This window comes from Carcharodon carcharias, chromosome 15 (assembly GCF_017639515.1).
Source record: "Carcharodon carcharias isolate sCarCar2 chromosome 15, sCarCar2.pri, whole genome shotgun sequence".
NCBI classification, from domain to species: Eukaryota; Metazoa; Chordata; class Chondrichthyes; order Lamniformes; family Lamnidae; genus Carcharodon; species Carcharodon carcharias.
This window is the reverse complement of record NC_054481.1, coordinates 3,530,173-3,545,659: the sequence shown is the minus strand read 5'-3', so window position 1 is coordinate 3,545,659 and position 15,487 is coordinate 3,530,173. Positions and strand designations below refer to the sequence as shown.

The 15,487-nt window shown below is 53.7% G+C and overlaps 1 protein-coding gene across 3 annotated transcripts in view; it reads right to left on the bottom strand.

Moving 5' to 3' along the window:
- Positions 1-15,220, bottom strand: part of arl6ip1 (ADP-ribosylation factor-like 6 interacting protein 1) — a 32,079-nt gene extending 16,859 nt beyond the window's left edge. Inside the window, exon 1 of one of the 3 annotated variants that reach the window (XM_041207225.1) lies at positions 15,090-15,220. In XM_041207225.1, coding sequence (XP_041063159.1) covers positions 15,090-15,131 — 42 coding nt within the window. In that variant the 5' untranslated portion in view covers positions 15,132-15,220. The remainder of the gene's footprint in view (positions 1-15,089) is intronic. The other 2 variants (XM_041207226.1, XM_041207224.1) reach the window with 2 other exon arrangements.
- Positions 15,221-15,487: the final 267 nt, after the last annotated feature.

The following is a 15,487-nucleotide window of genomic DNA, read 5'->3' as shown; positions in this document are numbered from 1 at the left end:
CATGGGGGGGGGGTATTTCTCTCTCTCTCTCCATGGGGGGTATTTCTCTCTCTCTCTCTGGAGGGTATTTCTCTCTCTCTCCATGGGGGGTATTTCTCTCTCTCTCCATGGGGGGTATTTCTCTCTCTCTCCATGGGGGGTATTTCTCTCTCTCTCCATGGGGGGTATTTCTCTCTCTCTCCATGGGGGGTATTTCTCTCTCTCTCCATGGGGGGTATTTCTCTCTCTCCATGGGGGGTATTTCTCTCTCTCCATGGGGGGTATTTCTCTCTCTCCCTCCATGGGGGGGTATTTCTCTCTCTCTCCATGGGGGGGTATTTCTCTCTCTCTCCATGGGGGGGGTATTTCTCTCTCTCTCCATGGGGGGGTATTTCTCTCTCTCTATGGGTGGGTATTTCTCTCTCTCTCTCCATGGGGGGGGGGTATTTCTCTCTCTCTCTCTCCATGGGGGGGTATTTCTCTCTCTCTCTCTCCATGGGGGGGGGTATTTCTCTCTCTCTCCATGGGGGGGGTATTTCTCTCTCCATGGGGGGTATTTCTCTCTCTCTCTCCATGGGGGGGTATTTCTCTCTCTCTCCATGGGGGGGTATTTCGCTCTCTCTCTCCATGGGGGGGTATTTCGCTCTCTCTCTCCATGGGGGGGGTATTTCGCTCTCTCTCTCCATGGGGGGGTATTTCGCTCTCTCTCTCCATGGGGGGGTATTTCACTCTCTCTCTCCATGGGGGGGTATTTCGCTCTCTCTCTCCATGGGGGGGTATTTCGCTCTCTCTCTCCATGGGGGGTATTTCTCTCTCTCTCTCCATGGGGGGTATTTCTCTCTCTCCATGGGGGGTATTTCTCTCTCTCCCTCTCCATGGGGGGGTATTTCTCTCTCTCCATGGGGGTTATTTCTCTCTCCATGGGGGGTATTTCTCTCTCTCTCTCTCCGTGGGGGTATTTCTCTCTCTCTCTCTCTCCGTGGGGGGTATTTCTCTCTCTCTCTCTCCATGGGGGGTATTTCTCTCTCTCTCTCTCTCCATGGGGGGTATTTCTCTCTCTCTCTCTCCATGGGGGGTATTTCTCTCTCTCTCTCTCCATGGGGGGTATTTCTCTCTCTCTCTCTCCATGGGGGGTATTTCTCTCTCTCTCTCTCCATGGGGGGTATTTCTCTCTCTCTCTCTCCATGGGGGGTATTTCTCTCTCTCTCTCTCCATGGGGGGTATTTCTCTCTCTCTCCATGGGGGATATTTCTCTGGGGGGGTATTTCTCTCTCTCTCTGGGGGGGTATTTCTCTCTCTCTCTCCATGGGGGATATTTCTCTGGGGGGGTATTTCTCTCTCTCTCTCCATGGGGGATATTTCTCTGGGGGGGGGTATTTCTCTCTCTCTCTCCATGGGGGATATTTCTCTGGGGGGGTATTTCTCTCTCTCTCTCTCTCTCTCTCCATGGGGGATATTTCTCTGGGGGGGTATTTCTCTCTCTCTCTCCATGGGGGTATTTCTCTGGGGGGGTATTTCTCTCTCTCTCTCCATGGGGGTATTTCTCTGGGGGGTATTTCTCTCTCTCTCTCTCTCTCTGGGGGGGTATTTCTCTCTCTCTCCGTGGGGGGTATTTCTCTCTCTCTGGGGGGGTATTTCTCTCTCTCTCTCTCTGGGGGGGTATTTCTCTCTCTCCATGGGGGGGGTATTTCTCTCTCTCTCTGGGGGGGTATTTCTCTCTCTCTCTGGGAGGGTATTTCTCTCTCTCTCTCTGGGAGGGTATTTCTCTCTCTCTCTCCATGGGGGGTATTTCTCTCTCTCTCTCTCTGGGGGGGTATTTCTCTCTCTCTCTCTCTGGGGGGGTATTTCTCTCTCTCTCTCTCTGGGGGGGTATTTCTCTCTCTCTCTCCATGGGGGGGTATTTCTCTCTCTCTCTCCATGGGGGGGTATTTCTCTCTCTCTCTCTCTCTGGGGGGGTATTTCTCTCTCTCTCTCTCTCCATGGGGGGGTATTTCTCTCTCTCTCTCTCTGGGGGGGTATTTCTCTCTCTCTCTCCATGGGGGGGTATTTCTCTCTCTCTCTCCATGGGGGGGTATTTCTCTCTCTCTCTCTCGGGGGGGGTATTTCTCTCTCTCTCTCTCGGGGGGGGTATTTCTCTCTCTCTGGGGGGGTATTTCTCTCTCTCTCTCCATGGGGGGGTATTTCTCTCTCTCTCTCTCTGGGGGGGTATTTCTCTCTCTCTCTCCATGGGGGGGTATTTCTCTCTCTCTCTGGGGGGGTATTTCTCTCTCTCTCTCTCTGGGGGGGTATTTCTCTCTCTCTCTCTCTGGGGGGGTATTTCTCTCTCTCTCTCCATGGGGGGTATTTCTCTCTCTCTCTGGGGGGGTATTTCTCTCTCTCTCTCTCTGGGGGGGTATTTCTCTCTCTCTCTCTCTGGGGGGGTATTTCTCTCTCTCTCTCTCTCTGGGGGGGTATCTCTCTCTCTCTCTCTCTGGGGGGGTATTTCTCTCTCTCTCTCTCTCTGGGGGGTATTTCTCTCTCTCTCTCTCTCTCTCTGGGGGGGGTATTTCTCTCTTCTCTCTCTCTCTCTGGGGGGGTATTTCTCTCTCTCTCTCTCTCTCTGGGGGGGGTATTTCTCTCTCTCTCTCTCTGGGGGGGTATTTCTCTCTCTCTCTCTCTGGGGGGGTATTTCTCTCTCTCTCTCTCTGGGGGGGTATTTCTCTCTCTCTCTCTCTGGGGGGGTATTTCTCTCTCTCTCTCTGGGGGGGTATTTCTCTCTCTCTCTCTGGGGGGGTATTTCTCTCTCTCTCTCTCTCTCTGGGGGGGTATTTCTCTCTCTCTCTCTCTCTGGGGGGGTATTTCTCTCTCTCTCTCTGGGGGGGTATTTCTCTCTCTCTCTCTCTCTGGGGGGGTATTTCTCTCTCTCTCTCTCTGGGGGGTATTTCTCTCTCTCTCTCTCTCTGGGGGGTATTTCTCTCTCTCTCTCTCTCTGGGGGGGTATTTCTCTCTCTCTCTCTCTCTCTCTCTGGGGGCGTATTTCTCTCTCTCTCTCTCTGGGGGGGTATTTCTCTCTCTCTCTCTCTCTCTGGGGGGGTATTTCTCTCTCTCTCTCTCTCTCTCTGGGGGGGTATTTCTCTCTCTCTCTCTCTCTGGGGGGGTATTTCTCTCTCTCTCTCTGGGGGGGTATTTCTCTCTCTCTCTCTCTGGGGGGGTATTTCTCTCTCTCTCTCTCTGGGGGGGTATTTCTCTCTCTCTCTCTCTCTCTGGGGGGGTATTTCTCTCTCTCTCTCTCTGGGGGGGTATTTCTCTCTCTCTCTGGGGGGTATTTCTCTCTCTCTCTCTGGGGGGTATTTCTCTCTCTCTCTCTCTCTGGGGGGGTATTTCTCTCTCTCTCTCTCCATGGGGGGTATTTCTCTCTCTCTCTGGGGGGGTATTTCTCTCTCTCTCTCTCTGGGGGGGTATTTCTCTCTCTCTCTCTCTCTCTCTCTGGGGGGGTATTTCTCTCTCTCTCTCTGGGGGGGTATTTCTCTCTCTCTCTCTCTGGGGGGGTATTTCTCTCTCTCTCTCTCTGGGGGGTATTTCTCTCTCTCTCTCTCTCTCTGGGGGGGTATTTCTCTCTCTCTCTCTCTCTCTGGGGGGGTATTTCTCTCTCTCTCTCTCTCTGGGGGGGTATTTCTCTCTCTCTCTCTCTCTGGGGGGGTATTTCTCTCTCTCTCTGGGGGGGTATTTCTCTCTCTCTCTGGGGGGGTATTTCTCTCTCTCTCTGGGGGGGTATTTCTCTCTCTCTCTGGGGGGGTATTTCTCTCTCTCTCTCTCTGGGGGGGTATTTCTCTCTCTCTCTCTCTCTCTCTGGGGGGGTATTTCTCTCTCTCTCTCTCTCTCTCTGGGGGGGTATTTCTCTCTCTCTCTCTCTGGGGGGGGGGGGTATTTCTCTCTCTCTCTCTCTCTGGGGGGGTATTTCTCTCTCTCTCTCTCTCTGGGGGGGTATTTCTCTCTCTCTCTCTCTGGGGGGGTATTTCTCTCTCTCTGGGGGGGTATTTCTCTCTCTCTCTCTCTGGGGGGGTATTTCTCTCTCTCTCTGGGGGGGTATTTCTCTCTCTCTCTGGGGGGGTATTTCTCTCTCTCTCTGGGGGGGTATTTCTCTCTCTCTCTGGGGGGGTATTTCTCTCTCTCTCTGGGGGGGTATTTCTCTCTCTCTCTGGGGGGGTATTTCTCTCTCTCTCTCTCTCTGGGGGGGTATTTCTCTCTCTCTCTCTCTCTGGGGGGGTATTTCTCTCTCTCTCTCTCTCGGGGGGGGTATTTCTCTCTCTCTCTCTCTGGGGGGTATTTCTCTCTCTCTCTCTCTCTGGGGGGGTATTTCTCTCTCTCTCTCTCTCTCTCTCTGGGGGCGTATTTCTCTCTCTCTCTCTCTGGGGGGGTATTTCTCTCTCTCTCTCCATGGGGGGGTATTTCTCTCTCTCTCTCTCTGGGGGGGTATTTCTCTCTCTCTCTCCATGGGGGGGTATTTCTCTCTCTCTCTGGGGGGGTATTTCTCTCTCTCTCTCTCTGGGGGGGTATTTCTCTCTCTCTCTCTCTGGGGGGGTATTTCTCTCTCTCTCTCCATGGGGGGTATTTCTCTCTCTCTCTGGGGGGGTATTTCTCTCTCTCTCTCTCTGGGGGGGTATTTCTCTCTCTCTCTCTCTGGGGGGGTATTTCTCTCTCTCTCTCTCTCTGGGGGGGTATCTCTCTCTCTCTCTCTCTGGGGGGGTATTTCTCTCTCTCTCTCTCTGGGGGGTATTTCTCTCTCTCTCTCTCTCTCTGGGGGGGGTATTTCTCTCTTCTCTCTCTCTCTCTGGGGGGGTATTTCTCTCTCTCTCTCTCTCTCTGGGGGGGTATTTCTCTCTCTCTCTCTCTGGGGGGGTATTTCTCTCTCTCTCTCTCTGGGGGGGTATTTCTCTCTCTCTCTCTCTGGGGGGGTATTTCTCTCTCTCTCTCTCTGGGGGGGTATTTCTCTCTCTCTCTCTGGGGGGGTATTTCTCTCTCTCTCTCTGGGGGGGTATTTCTCTCTCTCTCTCTCTCTCTGGGGGGGTATTTCTCTCTCTCTCTCTCTCTGGGGGGGTATTTCTCTCTCTCTCTCTCTCTGGGGGGGTATTTCTCTCTCTCTCTCTCTCTGGGGGGGTATTTCTCTCTCTCTCTCTCTGGGGGGTATTTCTCTCTCTCTCTCTCTCTGGGGGGGGTATTTCTCTCTCTCTCTCTCTCTCTCTCTGGGGGCGTATTTCTCTCTCTCTCTCTCTGGGGGGGTATTTCTCTCTCTCTCTCTCTCTCTGGGGGGGTATTTCTCTCTCTCTCTCTCTCTCTCTGGGGGGGTATTTCTCTCTCTCTCTCTCTCTGGGGGGGTATTTCTCTCTCTCTCTCTGGGGGGGTATTTCTCTCTCTCTCTCTCTGGGGGGGTATTTCTCTCTCTCTCTCTCTGGGGGGGTATTTCTCTCTCTCTCTCTCTCTCTGGGGGGGTATTTCTCTCTCTCTCTCTCTGGGGGGGTATTTCTCTCTCTCTCTGGGGGGTATTTCTCTCTCTCTCTCTGGGGGGTATTTCTCTCTCTCTCTCTCTCTGGGGGGGTATTTCTCTCTCTCTCTCTCCATGGGGGGTATTTCTCTCTCTCTCTGGGGGGGTATTTCTCTCTCTCTCTCTGGGGGGGTATTTCTCTCTCTCTCTCTCTCTCTCTCTGGGGGGTATTTCTCTCTCTCTCTCTGGGGGGGTATTTCTCTCTCTCTCTCTCTGGGGGGGTATTTCTCTCTCTCTCTCTGGGGGGGTATTTCTCTCTCTCTCTCTCTGGGGGGGTATTTCTCTCTCTCTCTCTCTCTGGGGGGGTATTTCTCTCTCTCTCTCTCTCTCTGGGGGGGTATTTCTCTCTCTCTCTCTCTCTGGGGGGGTATTTCTCTCTCTCTCTCTCTCTGGGGGGGTATTTCTCTCTCTCTCTCTCTCTGGGGGGGTATTTCTCTCTCTCTCTGGGGGGGTATTTCTCTCTCTCTCTGGGGGGGTATTTCTCTCTCTCTCTGGGGGGGTATTTCTCTCTCTCTCTGGGGGGGTATTTCTCTCTCTCTCTCTCTCTCTCTGGGGGGGTATTTCTCTCTCTCTCTCTCTCTCTCTGGGGGGGTATTTCTCTCTCTCTCTCTCTGGGGGGGGGGGTATTTCTCTCTCTCTCTCTCTCTGGGGGGGTATTTCTCTCTCTCTCTCTCTCTGGGGGGGTATTTCTCTCTCTCTCTCTCTGGGGGGGTATTTCTCTCTCTCTGGGGGGGTATTTCTCTCTCTCTCTCTCTGGGGGGGTATTTCTCTCTCTCTCTGGGGGGGTATTTCTCTCTCTCTCTGGGGGGGTATTTCTCTCTCTCTCTGGGGGGGTATTTCTCTCTCTCTCTGGGGGGGTATTTCTCTCTCTCTCTGGGGGGGTATTTCTCTCTCTCTCTGGGGGGGTATTTCTCTCTCTCTCTCTCTCTGGGGGGGTATTTCTCTCTCTCTCTCTCTCTGGGGGGTATTTCTCTCTCTCTCTCTCTCTGGGGGGGTATTTCTCTCTCTCTCTCTCTGGGGGGGTATTTCTCTCTCTCTCTCTCTGGGGGGGTATTTCTCTCTCTCTCTCTCTGGGGGGGTATTTCTCTCTCTCTCTCTCTGGGGGGGTATTTCTCTCTCTCTCTGGGGGGGTATTTCTCTCTCTTTCTCTCTCTCTGGGGGGGTATTTCTCTCTCTCTCTGGGGGGGTATTTCTCTCTCTCTCTGGGGGGGTATTTCTCTCTTTCTCTCTCTCTGGGGGGGTATTTCTCTCTCTCTCTGGGGGGGTATTTCTCTCTCTCTCTGGGGGGGTATTTCTCTCTCTCTCTCTCTGGGGGGGTATTTCTCTCTCTCTCTCTCTGGGGGGGTATTTCTCTCTCTCTCTGGGGGGGTATTTCTCTCTCTCTCTGGGGGGGTATTTCTCTCTCTCTCTCTCTGGGGGGGTATTTCTCTCTCTCTCTCTCTGGGGGGGTATTTCTCTCTCTCTCTGGGGGGGTATTTCTCTCTCTCTCTCTCTCTGGGGGGGTATTTCTCTCTCTCTCTCTCTCTGGGGGGGTATTTCTCTCTCTCTCTCTGGGGGGGTATTTCTCTCTCTCTCTCTCCATGGGGGGTATTTCTCTCTCTCTCTCTCCATGGGGGGTATTTCTCTCTCTCTCCATGGGGGATATTTCTCTGGGGGGGTATTTCTCTCTCTCTCTGGGGGGGTATTTCTCTCTCTCTCTCCATGGGGGATATTTCTCTGGGGGGGTATTTCTCTCTCTCTCTCCATGGGGGATATTTCTCTGGGGGGGGTATTTCTCTCTCTCTCTCCATGGGGGATATTTCTCTGGGGGGGTATTTCTCTCTCTCTCTCTCTCTCTCTCCATGGGGGATATTTCTCTGGGGGGGTATTTCTCTCTCTCTCCATGGGGGATATTTCTCTGGGGGGGTATTTCTCTCTCTCTCTCCATGGGGGTATTTCTCTGGGGGGGTATTTCTCTCTCTCTCTCCATGGGGGTATTTCTCTGGGGGGGTATTTCTCTCTCTCTCTCTCTCTCTGGGGGGGTATTTCTCTCTCTCTCCGTGGGGGGTATTTCTCTCTCTCTGGGGGGGTATTTCTCTCTCTCTCTCTCTGGGGGGGTATTTCTCTCTCTCCATGGGGGGGTATTTCTCTCTCTCTCTGGGGGGGTATTTCTCTCTCTCTCTGGGAGGGTATTTCTCTCTCTCTCTCTGGGAGGGTATTTCTCTCTCTCTCCATGGGGGGTATTTCTCTCTCTCTCTCTCTGGGGGGGTATTTCTCTCTCTCTCTCTCTCTGGGGGGGGTATTTCTCTCTCTCTCTCTCTGGGGGGGTATTTCTCTCTCTCTCTCCATGGGGGGGTATTTCTCTCTCTCTCTCCATGGGGGGGTATTTCTCTCTCTCTCTCTCTGGGGGGGTATTTCTCTCTCTCTCTCCATGGGGGGGTATTTCTCTCTCTCTCTCTCTGGGGGGGTATTTCTCTCTCTCTCTCCATGGGGGGTATTTCTCTCTCTCTCTCCATGGGGGGTATTTCTCTCTCTCTCTCTCTGGGGGGGTATTTCTCTCTCTCTGGGGGGGTATTTCTCTCTCTCTCTCCATGGGGGGGTATTTCTCTCTCTCTCTCCATGGGGGGGTATTTCTCTCTCTCTCTCCATGGGGGGGTATTTCTCTCTCTCTCTGGGGGGGTATTTCTCTCTCTCTCTGGGGGGGTATTTCTCTCTCTCTCTCTCTGGGGGGGTATTTCTCTCTCTCTCTCTCTGGGGGGGTATTTCTCTCTCTCTCTCCATGGGGGGGTATTTCTCTCTCTCTCTGGGGGGGTATTTCTCTCTCTCTCTCTCTGGGGGGGTATTTCTCTCTCTCTCTCTCTGGGGGGGTATTTCTCTCTCTCTCTCTCTGGGGGGGTATTTCTCTCTCTCTCTCTCTCTGGGGGGGTATTTCCCTCTCTCTCTCTCTCTGGGGGGGTATTTCTCTCTCTCTCTCTCTCTCTCTGGGGGGGGTATTTCTCTCTTCTCTCTCTCTCTCTGGGGGGGTATTTCTCTCTCTCTCTCTCTCTCTGGGGGGGTATTTCTCTCTCTCTCTCTCTGGGGGGGTATTTCTCTCTCTCTCTCTCTGGGGGGGTATTTCTCTCTCTCTCTCTCTGGGGGGGTATTTCTCTCTCTCTCTCTCTGGGGGGGTATTTCTCTCTCTCTCTCTCTCTGGGGGGGTATTTCTCTCTCTCTCTCTGGGGGGGTATTTCTCTCTCTCTCTCTGGGGGGGTATTTCTCTCTCTCTCTCTGGGGGGGTATTTCTCTCTCTCTCTCTCTCTGGGGGGTATTTCTCTCTCTCTCTCTCTCTGGGGGGTATTTCTCTCTCTCTCTCTCTCTGGGGGGGTATTTCTCTCTCTCTCTCTCTCTCTGGGGGCGTATTTCTCTCTCTCTCTCTCTCGGGGGGTATTTCTCTCTCTCTCTCTCTCTCTGGGGGGGTATTTCTCTCTCTCTCTCTCTGGGGGGGTATTTCTCTCTCTCTCTCTCTGGGGGGGTATTTCTCTCTCTCTCTCTCTCTGGGGGGGTATTTCTCTCTCTCTCTGGGGGGGTATTTCTCTCTCTCTCTCTCTGGGGGGGTATTTCTCTCTCTCTCTCTCTCTGGGGGGTATTTCTCTCTCTCTCTCTCTGGGGGGGTATTTCTCTCTCTCTCTGGGGGGGTATTTCTCTCTCTCTCTCTCTCTCTCTCTGGGGGGTATTTCTCTCTCTCTCTCTCTCTCTGGGGGGGTATTTCTCTCTCTCTCTCTCCATGGGGGGGTATTTCTCTCTCTCTCTGGGGGGGGTATTTCTCTCTCTCTCTCTGGGGGGGTATTTCTCTCTCTCTCTCTCTCTCTGGGGGGGTATTTCTCTCTCTCTCTCTCTGGGGGGGTATTTCTCTCTCTCTCTCTCTGGGGGGGTATTTCTCTCTCTCTCTCTGGGGGGGTATTTCTCTCTCTCTCTCTGGGGGGGTATTTCTCTCTCTCTCTCTCTGGGGGGGTATTTCTCTCTCTCTCTCTGGGGGGGTATATCTCTCTCTCTCTCTGGGGGGGTATTTCTCTCTCTCTCTCTCTCTGGGGGGGTATTTCTCTCTCTCTCTCTCTCTGGGGGGTATTTCTCTCTCTCTCTGGGGGTATTTCTCTCTCTCTCTGGGGGGGTATTTCTCTCTCTCTCTGGGGGGGTATTTCTCTCTCTCTCTGGGGGGGTATTTCTCTCTCTCTCTGGGGGGGTATTTCTCTCTCTCTCTGGGGGGGTATTTCTCTCTCTCTCTGGGGGGGTATTTCTCTCTCTCTCTGGGGGGGTATTTCTCTCTCTCTCTGGGGGGGTATTTCTCTCTCTCTCTCTGGGGGGGTATTTCTCTCTCTCTCTCTCTGGGGGGGGGTATTTCTCTCTCTCTCTCTCTCTGGGGGGTATTTCTCTCTCTCTCTCTCTGGGGGGGTATTTCTCTCTCTGGGGGGGTATTTCTCTCTCTGGGGGGGTATTTCTCTCTCTGGGGGGGTATTTCTCTCTCTCTCTGGGGGGGTATTTCTCTCTCTCTCTGGGGGGGTATTTCTCTCTCTCTCTGGGGGGGTATTTCTCTCTCTCTCTGGGGGGGTATTTCTCTCTCTCTCTGGGGGGGTATTTCTCTCTCTCTCTGGGGGGGTATTTCTCTCTCTCTCTGGGGGGGTATTTCTCTCTCTCTCTGGGGGGGTATTTCTCTCTCTCTCTGGGGGGGTATTTCTCTCTCTCTCTGGGGGGGTATTTCTCTCTCTCTCTGGGGGGGTATTTCTCTCTCTCTCTGGGGGGGTATTTCTCTCTCTCTCTCTCTCTGGGGGGGTATTTCTCTCTCTCTCTCTGGGGGGGTATTTCTCTCTCTCTCTCTCTCTGGGGGGGTATTTCTCTCTCTCTCTCTCTGGGGGGGTATTTCTCTCTCTCTCTCTCTGGGGGGGTATTTCTCTCTCTCTCTCTCTCTGGGGGGGTATTTCTCTCTCTCTCTCTCTGGGGGGGTATTTCTCTCTCTCTCTGGGGGGGTATTTCTCTCTCTTTCTCTCTCTCTGGGGGGGTATTTCTCTCTCTCTCTGGGGGGGTATTTCTCTCTCTCTCTGGGGGGGTATTTCTCTCTTTCTCTCTCTCTGGGGGGGTATTTCTCTCTCTCTCTGGGGGGTATTTCTCTCTCTCTCTGGGGGGGTATTTCTCTCTCTCTCTCTCTCTGGGGGGGTATTTCTCTCTCTCTCTCTCTCTGGGGGGGGTATTTCTCTCTCTCTCTCTCTGGGGGGGTATTTCTCTCTCTCTCTGGGGGGGTATTTCTCTCTCTCTCTCTCTCTGGGGGGGGTATTTCTCTCTCTCTCTCTCTGGGGGGGTATTTCTCTCTCTCTCTGGGGGGGTATTTCTCTCTCTCTCTCTCTCTGGGGGGGTATTTCTCTCTCTCTCTCTGGGGGGGTATTTCTCTCTCTCTCTCTCTGGGGGGGTATTTCCCTCTCTCTCTCTCTCTGGGGGGGTATTTCTCTCTCTCTCTGGGGGGGTATTTCTCTCTCTCTCTCTGGGGGGGTATTTCTCTCTCTCTCTCTGGGGGGGTATTTCTCTCTCTCTCTCTCTCTGGGGGGGTATTTCTCTCTCTCTCTCTCTGGGGGGGTATTTCTCTCTCTCTCTCTGGGGGGGTATTTCTCTCTCTCTCTCTCTGGGGGGGTATTTCTCTCTCTCTCTCTCTGGGGGGGTATTTCTCTCTCTCTCTCTGGGGGGGTATTTCTCTCTCTCTCTCTCTGGGGGGGTATTTCTCTCTCTCTCTCTCTGGGGGGGTATTTCTCTCTCTCTCTCTCTGGGGGGGTATTTCTCTCTCTCTCTCTCTGGGGGGGTATTTCTCTCTCTCTCTCTCTGGGGGGGTATTTCTCTCTCTCTCTCTGGGGGGGTATTTCTCTCTCTCTCTCTCTGGGGGGGTATTTCTCTCTCTCTCTCTCTGGGGGGGTATTTCTCTCTCTGGGGGGGTATTTCTCTCTCTCTCTCTCTCTCTGGGGGGGTATTTCTCTCTCTTTCTCTCTCTCTGGGGGGGTATTTCTCTCTCTCTCTCTCTGGGGGGGTATTTCTCTCCCTTTCTCTCTCTCTGGGGGGGTATTTCTCTCTCTCTCTCTCTCTCTGGGGGGTATTTCTCTCTCTCTCTCTCTGGGGGGGTATTTCTCTTTCTCTCTCTCTGGGGGGGTATTTCTCTCTCTCTCTCTCTGGGGGGGTATTTCTCTCTCTCTCTCTCTCTCTGGGGGGGGTATTTCTCTCTCTCTCTCTCTGGGGGGGGTATTTCTCTCTCTCTCTCTCTGGGGGGGTATTTCTCTCTCTCTCTCTCTCTGGGGGGTATTTCTCTCTCTCTCTCTCTCTGGGGGGGGTATTTCTCTCTCTCTCTCTCTGGGGGGGTATTTCTCTCTCTGGGGGGTATTTCTCTCTCTCTCTCTCTCTGGGGGGGTATTTCTCTCTCTCTCTCTCTCTGGGGGGGTATTTCTCTCTCTCTCTCTGGGGGGGTATTTCTCTCTCTCTCTCTCTGGGGGGGTATTTCTCTCTCTCTCTCTCTCTCTGGGGGGGTATTTCTCTCTCTCTCCTCTCTGGGGGGGGTATTTCTCTCTCTCTCTCTCTGGGGGGGTATTTCTCTCTCTCTCTCTCTCTGGGGGGGTATTTCTCTCTCTCTCTCTCTGGGGGGGTATTTCTCTCTCTCTCTCTCTCTGGGGGGGTATTTCTCTCTCTCTCTCTCTCTGGGGGGGTATTTCTCTCTCTCTCTCTCTCTCTGGGGGGGTATTTCTCTCTCTCTCTCTCTGGGGGGGTATTTCTCTCTCTCTCTCTCTGGGGGGGTATTTCTCTCTCTCTCTCTCTCTGGGGGGGTATTTCTCTCTCTCTCTCTCTCTGGGGGGGTATTTCTCTCTCTCTCTCTCTCTGGGGGGGTATTTCTCTCTCTCTCTCTCTCTCTGGGGGGGTATTTCTCTCTCTCTCTCTCTGGGGGGGTATTTCTCTCTCTCTCTCTCTGGGGGGGTATTTCTCTCTCTCTCTCTCTCTGGGGGGGTATTTCTCTCTCTCTCTCTCTGGGGGGGTATTTCTCTCTCTCTCTCTCTGGGGGGGTATTTCTCTCTCTCTCTCTCTGGGGGGGTATTTCTCTCTCTCTCTCTCTGGGGGGGTATTTCTCTCTCTCTCTCTGGGGGGGTATTTCTCTCTCTCTCTCTGGGGGGGTATTTCTCTCTCTCTCTCTCTCTCTGGGGGGGTATTTCTCTCTCTCTCTCTCTGGGGGGGTATTTCTCTCTCTCTCTCTGGGGGGGTATTTCTCTCTCTCTCTCTCTCTGGGGGGGTATTTCTCTCTCTCTCTCTCTCTGGGGGGGTATTTCTCTCTCTCTCTCTCTGGGGGGGTATTTCTCTCTCTCTCTCTCTGGGGGGGTATTTCTCTCTCTCTCTCTCTCTGGGGGGGTATTTCTCTCTCTCTCTCTCTCTGGGGGGGTATTTCTCTCTCTCTCTCTCTCTGGGGGGGTATTCTCTCTCTCTCTCTCTGGGGGGGTATTTCTCTCTCTCTCTCTCTCTGGGGGGGTATTCTCTCTCTCTCTCTCTCTGGGGGGGTATTTCTCTCTCTCTCTCTGGGGGGGTATTTCTCTCTCTCTCTCTCTGGGGGGGTATTTCTCTCTCTCTCTCTCTGGGGGGGTATTTCTCTCTCTCTCTCTCTGGGGGGGTATTTCTCTCTCTCTCTCTCTCTGGGGGGGTATTTCTCTCTCTCTCTCTCTCTCTCTGGGGGGGTATTTCTCTCTCTCTCTCTCTGGGGGGGTATTTCTCTCTCTCTCTCTCTGGGGGGGTATTTCTCTCTCTCTCTCTCTGGGGGGGTATTTCTCTCTCTCTCTCTCTGGGGGGGTATTTCTCTCTCTCTCTCTCTGGGGGGGTATTTCTCTCTCTCTCTCTCTGGGGGGGTATTTCTCTCTCTCTCTCTCTCTGGGGGGTATTTCTCTCTCTCTCTCTCTCTGGGGGGGTATTTCTCTCTCTCTCTCTCTGGGGGGGTATTTCTCTCTCTCTCTCTCTGGGGGGGTATTTCTCTCTCTCTCTCTCTCTGGGGGGGTATTTCTCTCTCTCTCTCTCTGGGGGGGTATTTCTCTCTCTCTCTCTCTGGGGGGGGTATTTCTCTCTCTCTCTCTCTGGGGGGGTATTTCTCTCTCTCTCTGGGAGGGTATTTCTCTCTCTCTCTCTCTGGGGGGGTATTTCTCTCTCTCTCTCTCTCTCTCTCTGGGGGGGTATTTCTCTCTCTCTGGGGGGGTATTTCTCTCTCTCTCTGGGGGGGTATTTCTCTCTCTCTCTCTCTGGGGGGGTATTTCTCTCTCTCTGGGGGGGTATTTCTCTCTCTCTGGGGGGGTATTTCTCTCTCTCTCTCTCTCTGGGGGGGTATTTCTCTCTCTGTCTCTCTCTCTGGGGGGGTATTTCTCTCTCTCTCTCTGGGGGGGTATTTCTCTCTCTCTCTCTCTGGGGGGGTATTTCTCTCTCTCTCTCTCTCTGGGGGGGTATTTCTCTCTCTCTCTCTCTGGGGGGGTATTTCTCTCTCTCTCTCTCTCTGGGGGGGTATTTCTCTCTCTCTCTCTCTGGGGGGGTATTTCTCTCTCTCTCTCTCTCTGGGGGGGTATTTCTCTCTCTCTCTCTCTGGGGGGGTATTTCTCTCTCTCTCTCTCTCTGGGGGGGTATTTCTCTCTCTCTCTCTCTCTGGGGGGGTATTTCTCTCTCTCTCTCTCTGGGGGGGTATTTCTCTCTCTCTCTCTCTGGGGGGGTATTTCTCTCTCTCTCTCTCTGGGGGGGTATTTCTCTCTCTCTCTCTCTGGGGGGGTATTTCTCTCTCTCTCTCTCTGGGGGGGTATTTCTCTCTCTCTCTCTCTGGGGGGGTATTTCTCTCTCTCTCTCTCTCTCTGGGGGGGTATTTCTCTCTCTCTCTCTCTCTGGGGGGGTATTTCTCTCTCTCTCTCTCTCTGGGGGGGTATTTCTCTCTCTCTCTCTCTCTGGGGGGGTATTTCTCTCTCTCTCTCTCTCTGGGGGGGTATTTCTCTCTCTCTCTCTCTCTGGGGGGGTATTTCTCTCTCTCTCTCTCTCTGGGGGGGTATTTCTCTCTCTCTCTCTCTCTGGGGGGGTATTTCTCTCTCTCTCTCTCTCTGGGGGGTATTTCTCTCTCTCTCTCTGGGGGGGTATTTCTCTCTCTCTCTCTCTGGGGGGTATTTCTCTCTCTCTCTCTGGGGGGGTATTTCTCTCTCTCTCTCTCTGGGGGGGTATTTCTCTCTCTCTCTCTGGGGGGGTATTTCTCTCTCTCTCTCTGGGGGGGTATTTCTCTCTCTCTCTCTCTCTGGGGGGGGTATTTCTCTCTCTCTCTCTCTCTGGGGGGGTATTTCTCTCTCTCTCTCTCTGGGGGGGTATTTCTCTCTCTCTCTCTCTCTGGGGGGGTATTTCTCTCTCTCTCTCTCTCTGGGGGGTATTTCTCTCTCTCTCTCTCTCTGGGGGGGTATTTCTCTCTCTCTCTCTCTCTCTGGGGGGTATTTCTCTCTCTCTCTCTCTGGGGGGGTATTTATTTATTTCTCTCTCTGCCCCCCGGGTATTTGTAATAGATTCTCCCCCTCCCCGGTGGGCCCTCCCCCCCCGGGACAATCAGAAACTCACGGACCAACAGGTTGGCGCTTTTATTGTCTCCTTCCCCGCTCGCCATGGCCGCTCCCGCTCCGGATCCCGCTCCAGCTCCGCTCCACAGGCCCTCACTGCGGCTGCGCGGCCTCCCCGCCGCTCATTGGCTTAACCCCTCACGTGTCTCCAGTTCCCGCTGTTTCCGATTGGCTCGGCGATACGCCAGTCCCTCCCAATACCCGCTTCCCATTGGTTCCCGTCCTGTGGACCGGCCGCCGTCTCGCGGCGCCAAGGGCAGAGCCCCCCGCTGCTGATTGGCCCGTTTCCATTCAGGCCTCGTTCCTGATTGGCCGCTTTGGTTGCTTCCGATTGGTTGCAGCATTCACCCCCTCGCTTGATTGGTTCACAGCATTGAGACGGTGCAGAAGGCGGCCATTCGGC